The sequence below is a fragment of the Oncorhynchus mykiss genome, chromosome 10 (genome assembly GCF_013265735.2).
Source record: "Oncorhynchus mykiss isolate Arlee chromosome 10, USDA_OmykA_1.1, whole genome shotgun sequence".
NCBI classification, from domain to species: domain Eukaryota; kingdom Metazoa; phylum Chordata; class Actinopteri; order Salmoniformes; family Salmonidae; genus Oncorhynchus; species Oncorhynchus mykiss.
The window spans coordinates 29,843,895-29,859,628 of record NC_048574.1 but is presented as its reverse complement, the minus strand read 5'-3'; the positions used below and the strand labels follow the sequence as shown (position 1 = coordinate 29,859,628).

The 15,734-nt window shown below is 40.7% G+C and overlaps 1 protein-coding gene across 1 annotated transcript in view; it reads right to left on the bottom strand.

Moving 5' to 3' along the window:
• Positions 1-15,608, bottom strand: part of LOC100653448 (flotillin-2a) — a 37,528-nt gene extending 21,920 nt beyond the window's left edge. The window contains exons 1-2 of the mRNA XM_036990030.1: positions 15,311-15,608; positions 513-594 (exon numbers count right to left, since the gene is read on the bottom strand). Of these exons, the coding sequence (XP_036845925.1) occupies positions 513-594; positions 15,311-15,359 (131 nt within the window). The 5' untranslated portion in view covers positions 15,360-15,608. The remainder of the gene's footprint in view (positions 1-512; positions 595-15,310) is intronic.
• Positions 15,609-15,734: the final 126 nt, after the last annotated feature.

The window sequence follows — 15,734 nt, the reverse complement described above, 5'->3', positions numbered from 1 at the left end:
TAACAGGATAATATAATTCGGTGAGATTGAACTTCACCTGACCCTAACCTCTCTCAGTGTGTTTGTTTTTTCCACTTCAATTCTGTGCTGTAGTGTTTACAGGGGTTGCTGACAGCAAGGTTGTGTTTGAGAGCAGCTGACTTGCTAACTGTGACACATTGTGTTTACACACACAGTAAACACTGCACTGCACTCTCACTGCAAACCACATAACAATAACAAACTGCTTATTCCCTTTGTGTGGGTAAAAAGAGACTAGGTATAATATTTAATGTAGATTGTAAAGTTGTTTAAATGTGTGGTGTAAATGTGAGGATGAGTGGGTACAGTTTTAAATATGGTGTTAAAACAGATTTTGATTTAAAAAAAATATAAACAGACAAATCTGTCTGCCATCCAACAGTAGGCCTGAATGGTTTGTTTTGGAGGTAAATTCTGGATGTTAGGGCAGTGATTGTATAAATCCCCAAACTGTACTTAAACCCTCTGAATGGGTTACACCCCGTTCTTACCTCTGGATGTCTGAGATGAGCCACCAGGCCCAGGACCAGCCTCCCACCACGTAGGTCTTCTCATCAGAGCCACAGCAACCACCTAAGAGCCAGCACAGGCAACATGAGAATCACATTGTAACCACTCTATCACTGGTAACACCATAGAAATAGTACTGTATTCTATTTCTATGGAATGACAATCAGTGTCATTGCACCACTGACAGTATCATCAACATTAGAGTATTACCCTATTAGACCACAGTAAACCAGACCAGTACAATGGTATCAGACCACAGTTTGAAGAGCTGAGGTCCCAGAGAGCAGTAGGTACCTGTCTATGTAAGTGCATTCAGAAAGTATTCAGACCCCTTGACTTTTTCCAAATTTTGTTACATTACAGCCTTATTCTAAAATTGATTCAATAGTTTTTTCCCCCCTCATCAATCTACACACAATACCCCATAATGACAATGCAAAAACAGGTTTATTGAAATGTTTGAAAATTCATTACAAGTAAAAAACGTAAATATCACATTACACAAGTATTCAGACCTTTTCTCTGTACTTTTGTGCACCTTTTGCAGGGATTACAGCCTCAAGTCTTCTTGGGTGTTACGTTCGTTATAAGGATCGGACCAAGGCGCAGCATAGTATGCGTACATTCTTATTTATTTAAAGAATGAAAACACTGAACAAAATAACAAAACAAAATGTGAAACTATACAAACAAGTGCTGACAGGCAACTAACTACACATAGACAAGATCCCACAAACAACAAAGGGAAATGGCTACCTAAATATGATCCCCAACCAGAGACAACGATAAACAGCTGCCTCTGATTGGCTCTTCTTTGGTAGGCCTACAAAACCCCTAAACATACAAAAACCCCTAGACAATACAAAAACTAGTGTACCCACCCTAGTCACGCCCTGACCTAACCAAAATATAAAGAAAACAGAGATATCTAAGGTCAGGGCGTGACATTGGGTATGACGCTAAAAGCTTTCTAACATATTTTCTAATTTTCAGTTTGAATACTGTCACTAAAAAGCCACAGTAATCCTTACAAAAAGTAGCTGTTTGATATTTCACCGTAACATTTTGGAATGTTCATTCAAATCGTTCAACTGAAATGGTTTCTCTGGCAACATGTTCATTGCAGACAGAAGCCTTGTTGAACTCGCCTCAGGCTTAGAGCCTCTAACCCTGAGAATTTGACTGGTAAACTCAGGGTACACTCACAATGGCTGTCTGGTATTGTGATGCAATAATTTCCATGGTAATGTAGAAAGTTCTTTCAAATGATGTTGCATATTTTTTTTATTCTATATATTTTTTGCGTACTTTTTACCCCTTTTTCTCCCCAATTGGTAGTTATAGTCTTGTCCCATCGCTGCAACTCCAGTACGGACTCGGGAGAGCCGAAGGTCGAGAGCCATGCGTCCTCCAAAACACGACCCTGCCAAGCCGCACTGCTCGCTTAACTCGGAAGCCAGCCACACCAATGTGTCGGAGGAAACTCTGTACAACTGCCGATCATGTCAGCGTGCATGCACCTGGCCCGCCACAGGAGTCGCTAGAGTGCGATGGGACAAGGACATCCCGGCCGGCCAAATACTCCCCTAACCCGGACGACCCTGGGCCAAATGTGTGCCGCCTCATGGGTCTTCCGGTCGCGGGCGGCTGTGTTACAGTCCGGGATCAAATCCAGATCTGCAGTGACGCCTCAAGCACTGGCACTCAGGAGGCCCCCATTCAAATGATGTTAACTAATGTGGCTCATGCAATGGAATGTATTTTTTGTAATGTCAGTTGAATTGAGTCAACAAATCACACCACATATTGATGGGTACACTTTCTGCTTTTACTTCCTCCTTCTTCTTCATTATCATGGAGTTTGCACATTTTGTTTGTGCATGTCAACAACCTACTGTGCGGGGAGCGTGTGGTTGATCACACGACATTGTGACACAAAAATAAAGAATAGGATAAAAAATAAATAGATGACCATTTTCAATTAAGAAAAACTGATGGGACTTGCTTTAACTCTTTAAAAGTATTTTTGTGATAGTGGTAAAAGTTTGAACGTTTAACTTTACTATTTAAAGCAGTGGTCACCGACTGGTCTATCTTTAAGGAATTCCTAGTCGATCACTAAGCATTTCTGTTAAAAAACAACGATAAAGCCTGTTGGCGGTAGGTGCACTTGATTTAGTAGCCATTTTGTGTGTCTGAAGGTATAATTCCTCCTACTCGGCAGGCCAAGAGAGCAAATCAACTGCACCTGGCCAATTAGATAGCTAAGCTCACCGTGTTTGCACAGTCTCCTCAAGCCATAGACCGTAAAAGGAAGCCTTGAATGCACAGAAAAGTTGATACTGTGAGATTATGACTAGAGAGAGACTCAACGAATACAGCAAAGAGCTGCTGTTTTTATGAGTAAGTTCATGTTTCAGTTGTTATTCAGTACTGTCAACACATTTGTTAGCCACTGCAGCTGTAATGAATGAGTATTGCAAAATGTTCCGATAAGCTTGCGTTGTTATTATTAGTGGTTTGTGTCTTTTTTTAAATCAAGAAAAATGTCACTTTCTCTGTTCATATGAGTAACAACATGAATTGGTGCATGAGGCAGAAACATTTTGTCAGCGTAGGGAGGGAGAGTGGAGGGACGGTGAGACGGGTGAGAGGCAGCCTCACCACTGCTCCCTGCCCTCAGACTGATGCAGGCAGGGCCTAAAATGTACTTTTTTGTATATAAGCCACTAAATTTAAAAAATAAAGCAGCTACCCAGATTTTTTTCCAGCTGAAATATTTTCTTGCCATAAATACACTTAAAAACACAGAAAAAATTGACGATTTTGCTTATTAATGTTTCTAAAAGAATACATGTATTATTAATAATAAGCAATGTGGTATATATTGGTCGATTGAATTTAATACTCTGTGACCCGAGTCTTTTAACCAAACATTTTCAGCTGCCCCTTTTAAGGTTACGTTAGTAACAGGGCCACTCCAGTAGTTTTGTGTGCCTGTTAGAATCTCACTAATTGAGGACAATGATGTCTCTTTTTGCTAGCAGTGGAAGCAAACTCAAACATTGAAAAGCAACCTTGGTTATGAACAAAACAATGTAAATAGCCAAGAAACACAAGGACAAAGTCTCACTAAAGTAGACTTTCTAGTAAACTTTTATGCCTGTGCGCATTGCTTCTAAAAATGAATCTTTCAGCACTTCACTCACAGTGCTCACAGCCCCTCAGACAGGCAGTATTTCTGTGTGAGGTGGGATAGCTATAACATTAGGATTCAAATTTCTTTGTGCATTATCAGATATGAAACAAAGTTGCAGAAATACTTTGAAAATAGCTACTGCAGCATTTATTTAGCTATAAATCACAACTTGCATTTGTGCCCATACTTGACTATTTATGAAATGCTCGCACTCTAGAGCCCTGAGTGTGACCACCTGCCAATGTGGCTGGTGAATTAGACATTCTTACCCACATTGGCGAGTGTTAATTATAGGCCCTGGATGCAGGCCATCAATCCAGTAAAAAAATTGCAAATTATTAAGCTCACTCAGCTTTGCCTCTCAAGTAAAACAATAAATGATCTATTACCAGTGTGATCATATACCTAAAATGTTAAAATATAATTTCAAAATGGTCTGAGAAGAACAACATTGGCAGGGAAGTTCAAGCATAGCCCTACACACGCAATAACATCTGCTAAAAATGTGTATGTGAACAAAAATATTTGATTTGATATGAAGACCACCTTTACTCCACACACAGAGATGCATACAAAGCTTTCCCCTGCCCTCCAGTTGGAAAATCTGACCATAATTTTATCCTCCTGATTCCTGCTTACAAGCAAAAACTAAAGCAGGAAGAACCAGTGACTTGCTTAATACAGAAGTGGTCAGATGACGCCGATGCTACCGGACGTTTTTGCTAGCACAGACTGGAATATGTTCTGGGATTCATCCAATGCCATTGAGGATTATACCACCTCAGTCATTGGCTTCATCAATAAGTGCATCGACGACATCATCCCATAGGTGACCGTATGTACATTTCAAAACCAGAAGCCATTGATTACAGGCAACATCCGCATCGAGCTAAAGGCTAGAGCTGCCGATTTCAAGGAGCTGGACACTAATCCAGACACTTACAAGAAATCCAGCTATCCCCTCAGACGAACCATTAAACAAGCAAAGTGTCAAAACAGGATTAAGATTGAATCCTACTACACTGGCTCTGATGCTCGTCGGATGTGGCAGGGCTTGAAAATTATTAAGGACTACAAAGGGAAACCCAAATGTGAGCTGCCCAATGACGTGAGCCTACCAGACGAGCTAAATGCCTTTTATGCTCGCTTCGAGGCAAACAACACTGAAGCATGCACGAGAGCACCAGCTGTTCTGGATGACTGTGTGATAACGCTCTCGGTAGCCGATGTGAGCAAGACCTTTAAACAGGTCAACATTCACAAAGCCGCGGGGCCAGACAGATTACCTGGACGTGTACTCAAAGCATGCACTGACCAACTGATAAGTGTCTTCACTGTCATTTTCAATCTCTACCTGACCGATTCTGTAATACCTACATGTTTCAAGCAGACCACCATAGTGCCTGTGCCAAAGGAAGCGAAGGTAACCTGCCTAAATGATTACCGCCCCGCAGCACTCACGTCGGTAGCCATGACTTGCTTTCAAAGGCTGGTCATGGCTCACATCAACAGCATCCTGCCTGATACCCTAGACCCACTCCAATTCACATACCGCCCCAACAGATCCACAGATAACGCAATCTCAATCGGACTCCACACTGCCCTTTACCTCCTTTTCATTGACTACAGCTCAGCGTTCAACACCATAGTGCCCACGAAGCTCATCACTAAGCTAAAGACCCTGGAACAAAACACCTCCCTCTGCAACTGGATCCTGGACTTCCTGACGGGCCGCCCCAAGGTGGTAAGGTTAGGCAACAACACATCTGCCACGCTGATCCTCAACACTGGGGCCCCTCAGGGGTGTGTACTTAGTCCCCTCCTGTACTCCCTGTTCACCCACGACTGTGTGGCCAAACACGACTCCAACACCATCATTAAGTTTGCTGACGACACAACAGTGGTAGGCCTGATCACCGACAACGATGAGACAGCCTACAGGGAGGAGGTCAGAGAACTGGCAGTGTGGTGCGAGGACAACACATCCTCTTCCTCAATGTGAGCAAGACAAAGGAGCTGATCGTGGACTACAGGAGAAGGCGGGGCGAACAGGCCCCCATTAACATTGACGGGGCTGTAGTGGAGCGGGTCGAGAGTTTCAAGTTCCTTGGTGTTCACATCACCAACAAACTATCATGGTCCAAACACACCAAGGCAGTTGTGAAGAGGGCATGACAAAACCTTTTCCCCCTCAGGAGACTGAAAAGATTTGGCATAGGTCCCCGGAGACTGAAAAGATTTGGCATAGGTCCCCAGATCTTCCAAAGTTCTACAGCTGCACCATCGGGAGCATCCTGACACGTTGCATCACCGCCTGGTATGGCAACTGCACGGCATCTGATTGCAAGCCGCTACAGAGGGTAGTGCGAACAGCCCAGTACATCACTGGGGCCAAGCTTCCTGCCATCCAGGACCTATATAATAGGCGTGTCAGAGGAAAGCCCATAAAATTGTCAGAGACTCCAGTCACCTAAGTCGGAGACTGTTTTCTCTGCTACCGCACTGCAAGCAGTACCGGACCGCCATGTCTAGGACCAAAAGGCTCCTTAACAGCTTCTATCCCCAAGCCATACGACTGCTGAACAATTAATAAAATGGCCACCGGACTATTTACACCCCCCCACGCCCCCCCCCCCCCACCATTGGCTTTATATACTGCTGCTATTTGTTGTTTATTATGTATGCATAGTCATTTCAACCCTACCTACATGTACATATGACCTCAACTAACCTGTACCCCCGCACACTGACTTGGTAGCTGTACCCCCTCTACATAGCCTCGTTATTGTTTTTTTATTGTGTTACTTTTTATTATTTTTTACTTTGGTTTATTTGGTAATTATTTTCTTAACTCTTCTTGAACTGCATTGTTGGTTAAGGGCTTGTAAGTAAGCATTTCACGGTAAAGTCTACATTTCTTGTATTCGGATAATGTGACAAATAAAATTTGATTTGATAATGTATTGGGCCTTTAGCCTAAACGTCATTGCTACAGAACTGTATTGAACTGGTTAATGTTGCATAGGCTTACGTTTTCAAGTCATGTTTAAAAAAAATCTTAGCTTGCATTTTGACTCAGAAAGTGATCTTGGTCAGTGAACACTGATTTAAAGCAAAGCAGTTTTAAAGTACAGTTGAAGTCGGAAACTTACATACACCTTAGCCAAAGACAATTAAACTCAGTTTTTCACAATTTAATCCTAGTAAAAAGTACCTGTCTTAAGTCAGTTAGGATCACCACTTTCTTTTAAGAATGTGAAATGTCAGAATAATAGTAGAGAGAATTATTTATTTAAGCTTTCATTTCTTTCATCACATTTCCAGTGAGTCAGAAGTTTACATACACTCAATTAGTATTTGGTAGCATTGCCTTAAAATTGTTTAACTAGGGTCAAAGTCTCAGGTAGCCTTCCACAAGCTTCCCACAATAATTTAAGTGAATTTTGGCCCATTCCTCCGGACAGGGCTGGTGTAACTGAGTCAGTTTTGTAGGCCTCCTTGCTCGCACATACTTTTTCAGTTCTGCCCACAAATTTTCTATAGGTTTGAGGTCAGAGCTTTGTGATGGCCACTCCAAAACCTTGACTTTGTTGTCCTTAAGCCATTTTTCCACAACTTTGGAAGTATGCTTGGGGTCATTGTCCATTTGGAAGAACCATTTTGCAACCAAGCTTTAACTTCCTGACTGATGTCTTGAGATCTTGCTTCAATATATCCATATAATTCTCCTACCTCATGATGCCATCCATTTTGTGAAGTGCACCAGTCCCTCCTGCAGCAAAGCACCCCCACAGCATTATGCTGCCACCCCCATGCTTCACGGTTGGGATGGTGTTCTTGGGCTTGCAAGCCTCCTCCTTTTTCCTCCAAACATAATGATGGTCATTATGGCCAAACAGTTCTATCAGACCAGAGGACATTTCTCCAAAAAGTACAATCTCTTTTATGGTGGTTTTGGAGCAGTGGCTTCGTCCTTGCTGAGCAGCCTTTCAGGTTCAATATAGGACTTGTTTTACTGTGGATATAGATACTTTTGTATCTGTTTCCTCCAGCATCTTCACAAGGTCCTTTGCTGTTGTTCTGGGATTGATTTGCACTTTTCCCACCAAAGTATGTTCATCTCTAGGAGACAGAACGCGTCTCCTTCCTGAGCGGTATGACGGCTGCATGGTCCCATGGTGTTTATACTTGCGTACTATTGTTTGTACAGATGAACGTGGTACCTTCAGGCATTTGGAAATTGCTCCCAAGGATGAACCAGACCAGACCAGAGGTCTTGGCTGATTTCTGATGTATGTTTCCCATGAAAAGACATTACATAATTTTCAGGAATTTTCAAAGCTGTTTAAAGGCATAGTCAACTTAGTATATGTAAACTTCTGACCCACTGGAATTGTGATACAGTGAGTTATAAGTGAAATACTCTGTCTGTAAACAATTGTTGGAAAAATGACTTGCACAAAGTAGATGTCCTAACCGACTTGCCAAAACAATAGTTTGTTGACAAGAAATGTGTGGAATGGTTGAAAAACGAGTTTTAATGACTCCAACCTAAGTGTATGTAAACTTCTGACTTCAACTGTATGTATGGTTTTGAAAAACGTTATAGTAGTGGAAGTGTCTGCAGTTGTAATGTGATGACTGGTTATAGTTGAAAAAGTAGGTGGATGAAAAGTTAGGATAGCCTGAACATATGAAAATTGGTTTGCTGTATCTCACTTGAACGTTCAAGAATTACTGTTGGTTATTTTATGCAAATGCTCTCAAATGTATTTAGTTATAGTTATAGTTAGTTATAGGGTTAAAGAATTTGATAGCCTGAATGTTTTAAAGTTGGTCTTGTAGCTTAATGGACCAAGGAGAGGGACCATTTTCAATTGCTACCTCTGTATTCCTATGGTTCTCATTCAAACCCATGTTCATTTACGAACATTTTAAATGGTTACAGTAAAAAAAAAGAAGACAATATATAGTTTTAATTTTTTCCCGCAAGCAATCTACAGTATTCAACCCGTTGCCATTTTTCCTATTCTGTTGCCTTACAACCTGGAATTAAAATAGATTTGTTTTTTTGGGCGGGGGGGGGGGGGGGGGGGGTGTTGTGCCATTTGATTTACACAACATGCCTATCACTTTGAAGATGCAACATATTTTTGTGTGTGTAACAAACAAGAAATAAAACTTGAGCATGCATAGCTATTCACCCCCCCAAAGTCAATACCTTGAAGAGCCACCATCTTGGGATATGTCTCTATAAGCTTGGCACATCTAGCCACTGGGATTTTTGCCCATTCTTCAAGGCAAAACTGCTCCAGCTCCTTCAAGTTGGATGGGTTCCGCTGATGTACAGCAATCTTTAAGTCATACCACAGATTCTCAATTGGATTGGGGTCTGGGCTTTGACTAGGCCATTCCAAAACATTTAAATGTTTCCCAATAAACCACTTGAGTGTTGTTTTAGCAGTATGCTTAGGGTCATTGTCCTGCTGGAAGATGAACCTCCGTCCCAGTCTCAAATCTCTGGAGTCTGACTTATTGGGAGACCGGTCAGAACGGCAGTTGTTCAGAAAAAGTTTGGAAAATGTTTTAATGAAGTTACTAAAATAACTGTATCCTTAGATCCGTAGTGGATATTTTTGTTTCTTTGCCAGATTTAAATAGTAGAGAAGTAGACAAAAATGTCATACCCTCTAACCTTTTGTCTAACTTGTTCGGAAAGTGGTCAAAAGTTGATGCTGTTACATAAACAGCTGTAATGTTTGATTGGTACCAGATGATTCTGTTATAATTTCAGATTTGAATAGCAGAGAAGTAGAAGAAGATTTCTGTTGGAGACCCCTGGTTTACATGTTATAAAGTTTGAATGTCGTTTCTAGCTTAAACGGTATAAGAGGTGTTGTGTGAAGAAGAATAAGAAGAAGTATGACGAAGATTTAAAGTTGGGAAGTCCTACCTAAATACAATTGCACCATTAACTAACCCTACACCTATATTCTACTATTTTTTTTAAACACCCCATTCCACTACTTTGACCCTAACTGACAGCCTGGGAGGACAGGACACTTTTGTTCAACACACCTTGTAAATCTTCTACAGTAAAACCTTGTACACCCAAGTACTTCTCTGCAGCTGCCACCACAACGTCTATTTTCTGTGATAACCATGGCACTGAATGCTAAGAAGCCAACCTTACTGAAGCACAAATTTGTATCACTCTGTACTGGCCTAGGCCTACCCTTGACTCATCATCCTCTACTCCCTTCACTGCCTCGGCAAATGAGACCTTCTGTTCTACTCTGATGCTGGCAACCTCAACCTGTCTCTCGCACCGGGCACTTCTGATCCCCAGCAATATTGGCACCCCCACAATTGACACACAGTTTTTTCCACCGATACTACAAATTCCTTTGTGCCATGCCCTCCTGCACACTTCTCACATCTCAGAATCTCCCTCCTTCACAACACGACCATAAGCTTGGCATCTGAAACGCCTTAGTGGGTTTGGCACAAAAGCTCTCACGGGATAACTGACATATCCTAACATGAGTTTCGAAACTCAAAAGGACAGACAATGTCTTCTCAGTTTCACCACGCTTGCAACCGGCTGGTCAATAACCGTCATCCAAAATTCCATGACTGTCACAGCCTTAGTTTTAGGCCTTATGTGTAAACACTTGTCTGTCACAACAAGCCTCCTGTAGACTACAAACTAAAACATTGTCTCTAAAAACTTCCCCTGACACTTTCACTTCAACAGTTGCTCCACATACAGAAGGCTACACCACCAACAAACCACAATTGATGGTGTTGGTGACATTTCTAGTGCAGGAAAGTTAGCTCACACTCAAAACCGAAATAAAGTTTTGGAAAACACAATTGTGGTAACATTTGGCAGTTATCAATGTGTCTTACTGGTACTAGTTGTCGACAGGGTGGGAAATTTACTTTTTGGTCCGCCAGCCATTGTGGCAGGTACAGTAGATTGAAAATAAATCTACCAGCCACTGACATGTTTTATCAGCCAAAACATTTTTTTTCTCTCCATAATTATTCAAAAACTCACAACAAAATAACTAATGAAGTAATGGGGTATATTGTGTAATTTCATTTTTGTTACCTGCATCTTTTAACCAATGTATGTTAAAATAAATAATTTAGATCCAATAATAAAAACAGATAAACAGTTCTACAACTGAACATCAAGAATCAACAAAGTTCCTGCCCTGCCACAAAATGCTGAGTGATAGAGCTGGGCTCTACGCTGACATTTTTTACAAGGAGTACATAATGTTTTAAGAATAAATGTAGAAGCACACGAACAAATCTAGAAGAACAATGGCTAAAAGTTCATTAATAAACATGTTTGGGAGTGATCCATGCTCAATGAAGCACAATGATTAGGTGAGACAAAAATGTTCAGCTGGCCCTTTAAGGGACGGGCCATTACCGTGGTAACTCTATTGTCTGTGATGAGAAAAATCTCTGACTGCAACCTCTTCCTAGCAGCAGACAGTTGCAGCAAACTCAAACTAACATTGAAAAACATAGCATGTGAACAAAACGATGTAACTGGCCAAGAAACACGAAGTACAAAGTCATACTTAGTAGCCTTTCTTGTCAATTCGATCAACTTCTACATGTGGGCTTCGGATAAAAACAAAACTGTTCCCAAATACTCTGTGTGACCACCCGCCACGTGGCTGGTGAAATATACATTCCCGCCAATGACAAATATATATAAATATATACCCGCCAATATATATACCCAATATATATACCCGCCAATGACAAAATCGAATTTCCAACCCTGGTTGTCGGCTTCAAAGGCTATGATTAATGCCTAAGCAAATTAATTTGTGTTGCATCTGTGCTTGTAGTTCAAAACAGTTAAACATGCACTATGCAAAAATCTCTTTGCCAATCCCTGGTTGCTAAAATTCTAGAAGTTCACCTAATTTTAGTTTGTGATAAAAAAAAGCAAGTTTAGTGTAGAGAACAGTGGAGGCTCCTCAGAGGAGAAGGGGGGAACCATCCTGAATCCGTGAATTTCATGAAAGTAAAAGTAGTGAAACATTAAAAGTGATCCTTTTTAGATAAAACTATACTAAATACATGTCAGCAAATAATTGATTAAAACAAACTGTTTTGCAATGAAGGTTTACAGTAGCCTCCACTGGGAGGACAATGCAAAACCTAGGAGGCTCATGGTTCTCTTCCCCTTCCATAGACATACACAGTAATTATGAGGATGTCCTCCTTCTGGAGGATGTCCTCCAACCTATTAGAGCTCTTGCAGCATGAACTGACAAGTTGTCCACCCAATCAAGCTAGCGAATGTAGTTAGCTAGTTTAGCCTACTCAAACACCTGGCTCAAACAGAGAGGGATGCTATGTTAGCTAGCTGGCTGTGGGTATCCAAAACTGGAACTTTTCCAAGTCAAGGTAAGCTTTTGGTTTTATTAATTTATTGGCACCAGGCCCGCAGGTGTAACTGCTTGCTGACTACACTGTACTGCCTGATTGTAGCAGATTTACTAATGTGTTAGTTCTAGTAGCTATTTAAATATGACCTGAGCTAATAATTGAATATGACCTTAGCTAATAATGGTGATAACGATGTAGGCTGTGTGTAGCGGTTATGATATGGTAGTTTGGCTTGGAAATATTTTTTTGCCTGGTCACAGACAGCTGATATGTTGTGCACTGAAGTCCACAAGCGAAGGGTAAAGGTGAGAGGAGGAGAGAGTGTAGATGTGAGAAGAAATTATAGCTACAATGATCAAAGTGATCATGCTGTTTGTATGTGGCTGCTATGAAACTGTGTTTTGTGTGATCAGGGGTGTATTCATTCCGCCGAATCTGTTAAACTTTCTTAAACCGAAGCAAACTGAACGAAACGGGGATAAACATATCTGAATTTGTCCAATAGAAACTCCTGTTTAAAATTGTTGGACTAATGATTACACTCTAGATCAGCTAGATGCAAGCAAGAGTGCAAGGCAGTATTGAATGTGTCACTGTCTGTCACCTTGATTACTCAAATTTCTCTCGACCTGTGCTACGTTGTAAACTTTAATTCATAGGCTAGGTTGTAGCAATCTCATTATGGATACAGGGGAAATTTGAATAGTAGCCTAAACCTATTGTTACATTGAGCTGGGTGAATGGAATATGAATGACAGTCATCCAATATGCTGTAATAGAAATGCCATGATAAAAATATATAATCGTCCTCCCTCATCTTAAAATAGCACCAACTGCCACTGGTAAAGAATCATCGTGCCATCAAAACCGCTGTGAAATATCTTTTCCCTAACGAAAAAGATTGTATTTTCAGCTGTTTGAAGCTGGTGTACAAAACCAAAAGTAAAATATGCCAAAACAAAACATAAGGGAAGCATAGAAATAGCGGACAAAGAAAATAATCTACCAAATCTACTTGCTTTCAATGAGAATGACAGATCTATAAGTCACATTTCAATGTGAATTTGGTCAGGTAAACCAAAATTGTTTTGACCATTTGATACTGATTTTTAAAAATGTTTTTTTATATATAATCAATAAATAATAATAAATTCAAATTGATCAGCAACATGAACTCAGGAGCACAATATATGAAACACTTTGACCTATAAAACAAAAATGAATAAAACAATTTGTGCTGATTTTTAAAAATCAAAATGAGGAAGCCAGGATTTATGGCTACAATGAGCACGTTTTGCAGAGCTCAGCTTTTCGAAGCGGGGTTTGAAGCATGATACTGCAACTTTCAGCTCCTGCTCAATGTTTAGCTGGGATGTGTACTTGGTCTTCAGTGCAGCAACAGCAGAGAAGCCAGTCTCACAAAGATAAGATGTTGCAAAAGGAAGAAGAATGCCCATGGCCCTCTGCCCTAAGAGTGGATACTGCCTCTACACTCAGCCAGAATTCACTCAGTGTCTGTGATGTGAACCTCAGTCTCAATGTGGAGTCAGACGTCATATCAATGAACTGGTCCTCCTCTGCAGAGCTGAAACCAGTTGGAGCTGGTGCATTGAAAGGATCTCTCACCCAGTCATATTGGGAATTGTTTTCAGGGAAGCACTTTTTAAAGAATCCCATCAGTGATGAAATATGCTCCTTAATATATGGAATATATATGGAAAACCCCAGTATTTTTCCTTCATAGTGTCACGCCCTGGTCTTAGTATTTTGTGTTTTCTTTATTATTTTGGTCAGGCCAGGGTGTGACATGGGTTTATTATGTGGTGTGTTTTGTCTTGGGGTTTTTGTAGGTATTGGGATTGTGGTATAGTGGGGTTGTCTAAAAAAGTCTATGGTTGCCTGAAGTGGTTCTCAATCAGAGGCAGGTGTTTATCGTTGTCTCTGTTTGTATTGTTCGTGTTTATCTTTTTATTAAAGGTGAATCGAAATAACCACGCTGCATTTTGGTCCTCTCCTTCATCGGAAGAAAGCTTGTTCTCTGTTTTCTTCTTTTTTAAAACAGGGTGGCAATTTGTTTACAGCACTTTTATTTCCATGACTGATCAAATTCAAAAGTTGTTTTTTCATGGCTCTCTCTTGTCCCTCTGCAGAAGACATATGGTGAGTAATATGTTTGGAACATCGAATCGCAATAAAATCACAGTATCGAATAGCAATACATATAGAATGTGAGAATCGTGATACAAGTATCAGCACCTAAGTATCGTGATAATATCCTATTGTGAGGTCCCTGGCAATACACAGCTCTAGTTTCCAGACCTTAAAATACCTAACGCTACATCTGTAATGTCTCTAACTCAACTCATACAGATAAGATAGCCTTGAGCATATTAGGCCTACTTCCACAAATTCCATTGGCTTGTTCAGGTTTCACATGTCACTGCAACCTCTCTCCCATACTGTCACTCAGCAAATAGAAGGCTACAGTATATGATAGACTAGCTATATCTTTCCAACAGTTATTACAACCTATTAATAACTGATTAATATGTCCTTGTTTTTTATATCCTATGTTAGTTATAATACGTTTAGAGTTGTATTTATAGGTATTTCATGGGTAATACTCCATTAGTTGCAATCACTGAGGCTATAACATACCAGGCCACATTTCATATAATTTCATCTGTATGCAATCTGGCCTGACATTTTTATTAATTTATGGGCCTGACATACGGTAATATGCATCCACCCACTCTCATACTCCCTTCCCTCACGATTCGGAGACTGTCATTCATAATCACAACGTTCCTATTTCCCAAACTAGAAAAGCACATCAATGACTTGGTTGAACACGATCCCTTATTCATATCAGCATACATGCGATGTAACGTTGTGTTGTTTACAATCATATGGTGGTTAGGAGAAGTGTGGCATATTGAAGTCACAAAAAACGTTAGCTGGAAGCCAAAATAAAATATAGCCAACGATCGAAGCCAGAGCAGCATCTGAATTCGTAGCTAATGACAAAATGAGGTTATCCATTGTGAATAACGCTGCAATGTCCTTGCGATGGTGTAAATAAGAGGTAAAAGTAGTTAACTAACGTTAAATTAGAATTCCCAAAGTTGAAGATGAATGTAATTTAACGTTACGTACCTGAAACCACGAGGGCCTCATTTGGTCCAACTGTGTGGCAATTACCCATGTTATTTAAAAACACGGATCCCAAACCAAGTGCGTATGTCGCCTACAAATCTGTTGCAACACAACCGAAAAAACCCGACGTAATAGACCGATTTCTCTCGTCTTCGAACCCGTTCACCGCCCCGCCCCTATCATTACGAGAAAAGAGGTTCCCCTGGATTTCATAAAATGGAGATTTCACCTCGGCAGACCTCAATACAAGAGTGGTCTAGCTGCGACGTCATCTCTCACAGCAGTCATCCCTCAGGGTCTCTATGCTGCCATCTACTGATATGACATCTCTCAGTGCGTTGCAGAATGACAATCCAAAGATTTGTATAATTAAACCAAGATAGACCACAGCCTGTCGTTTCAAATGGAATCAAATAAGTCATAG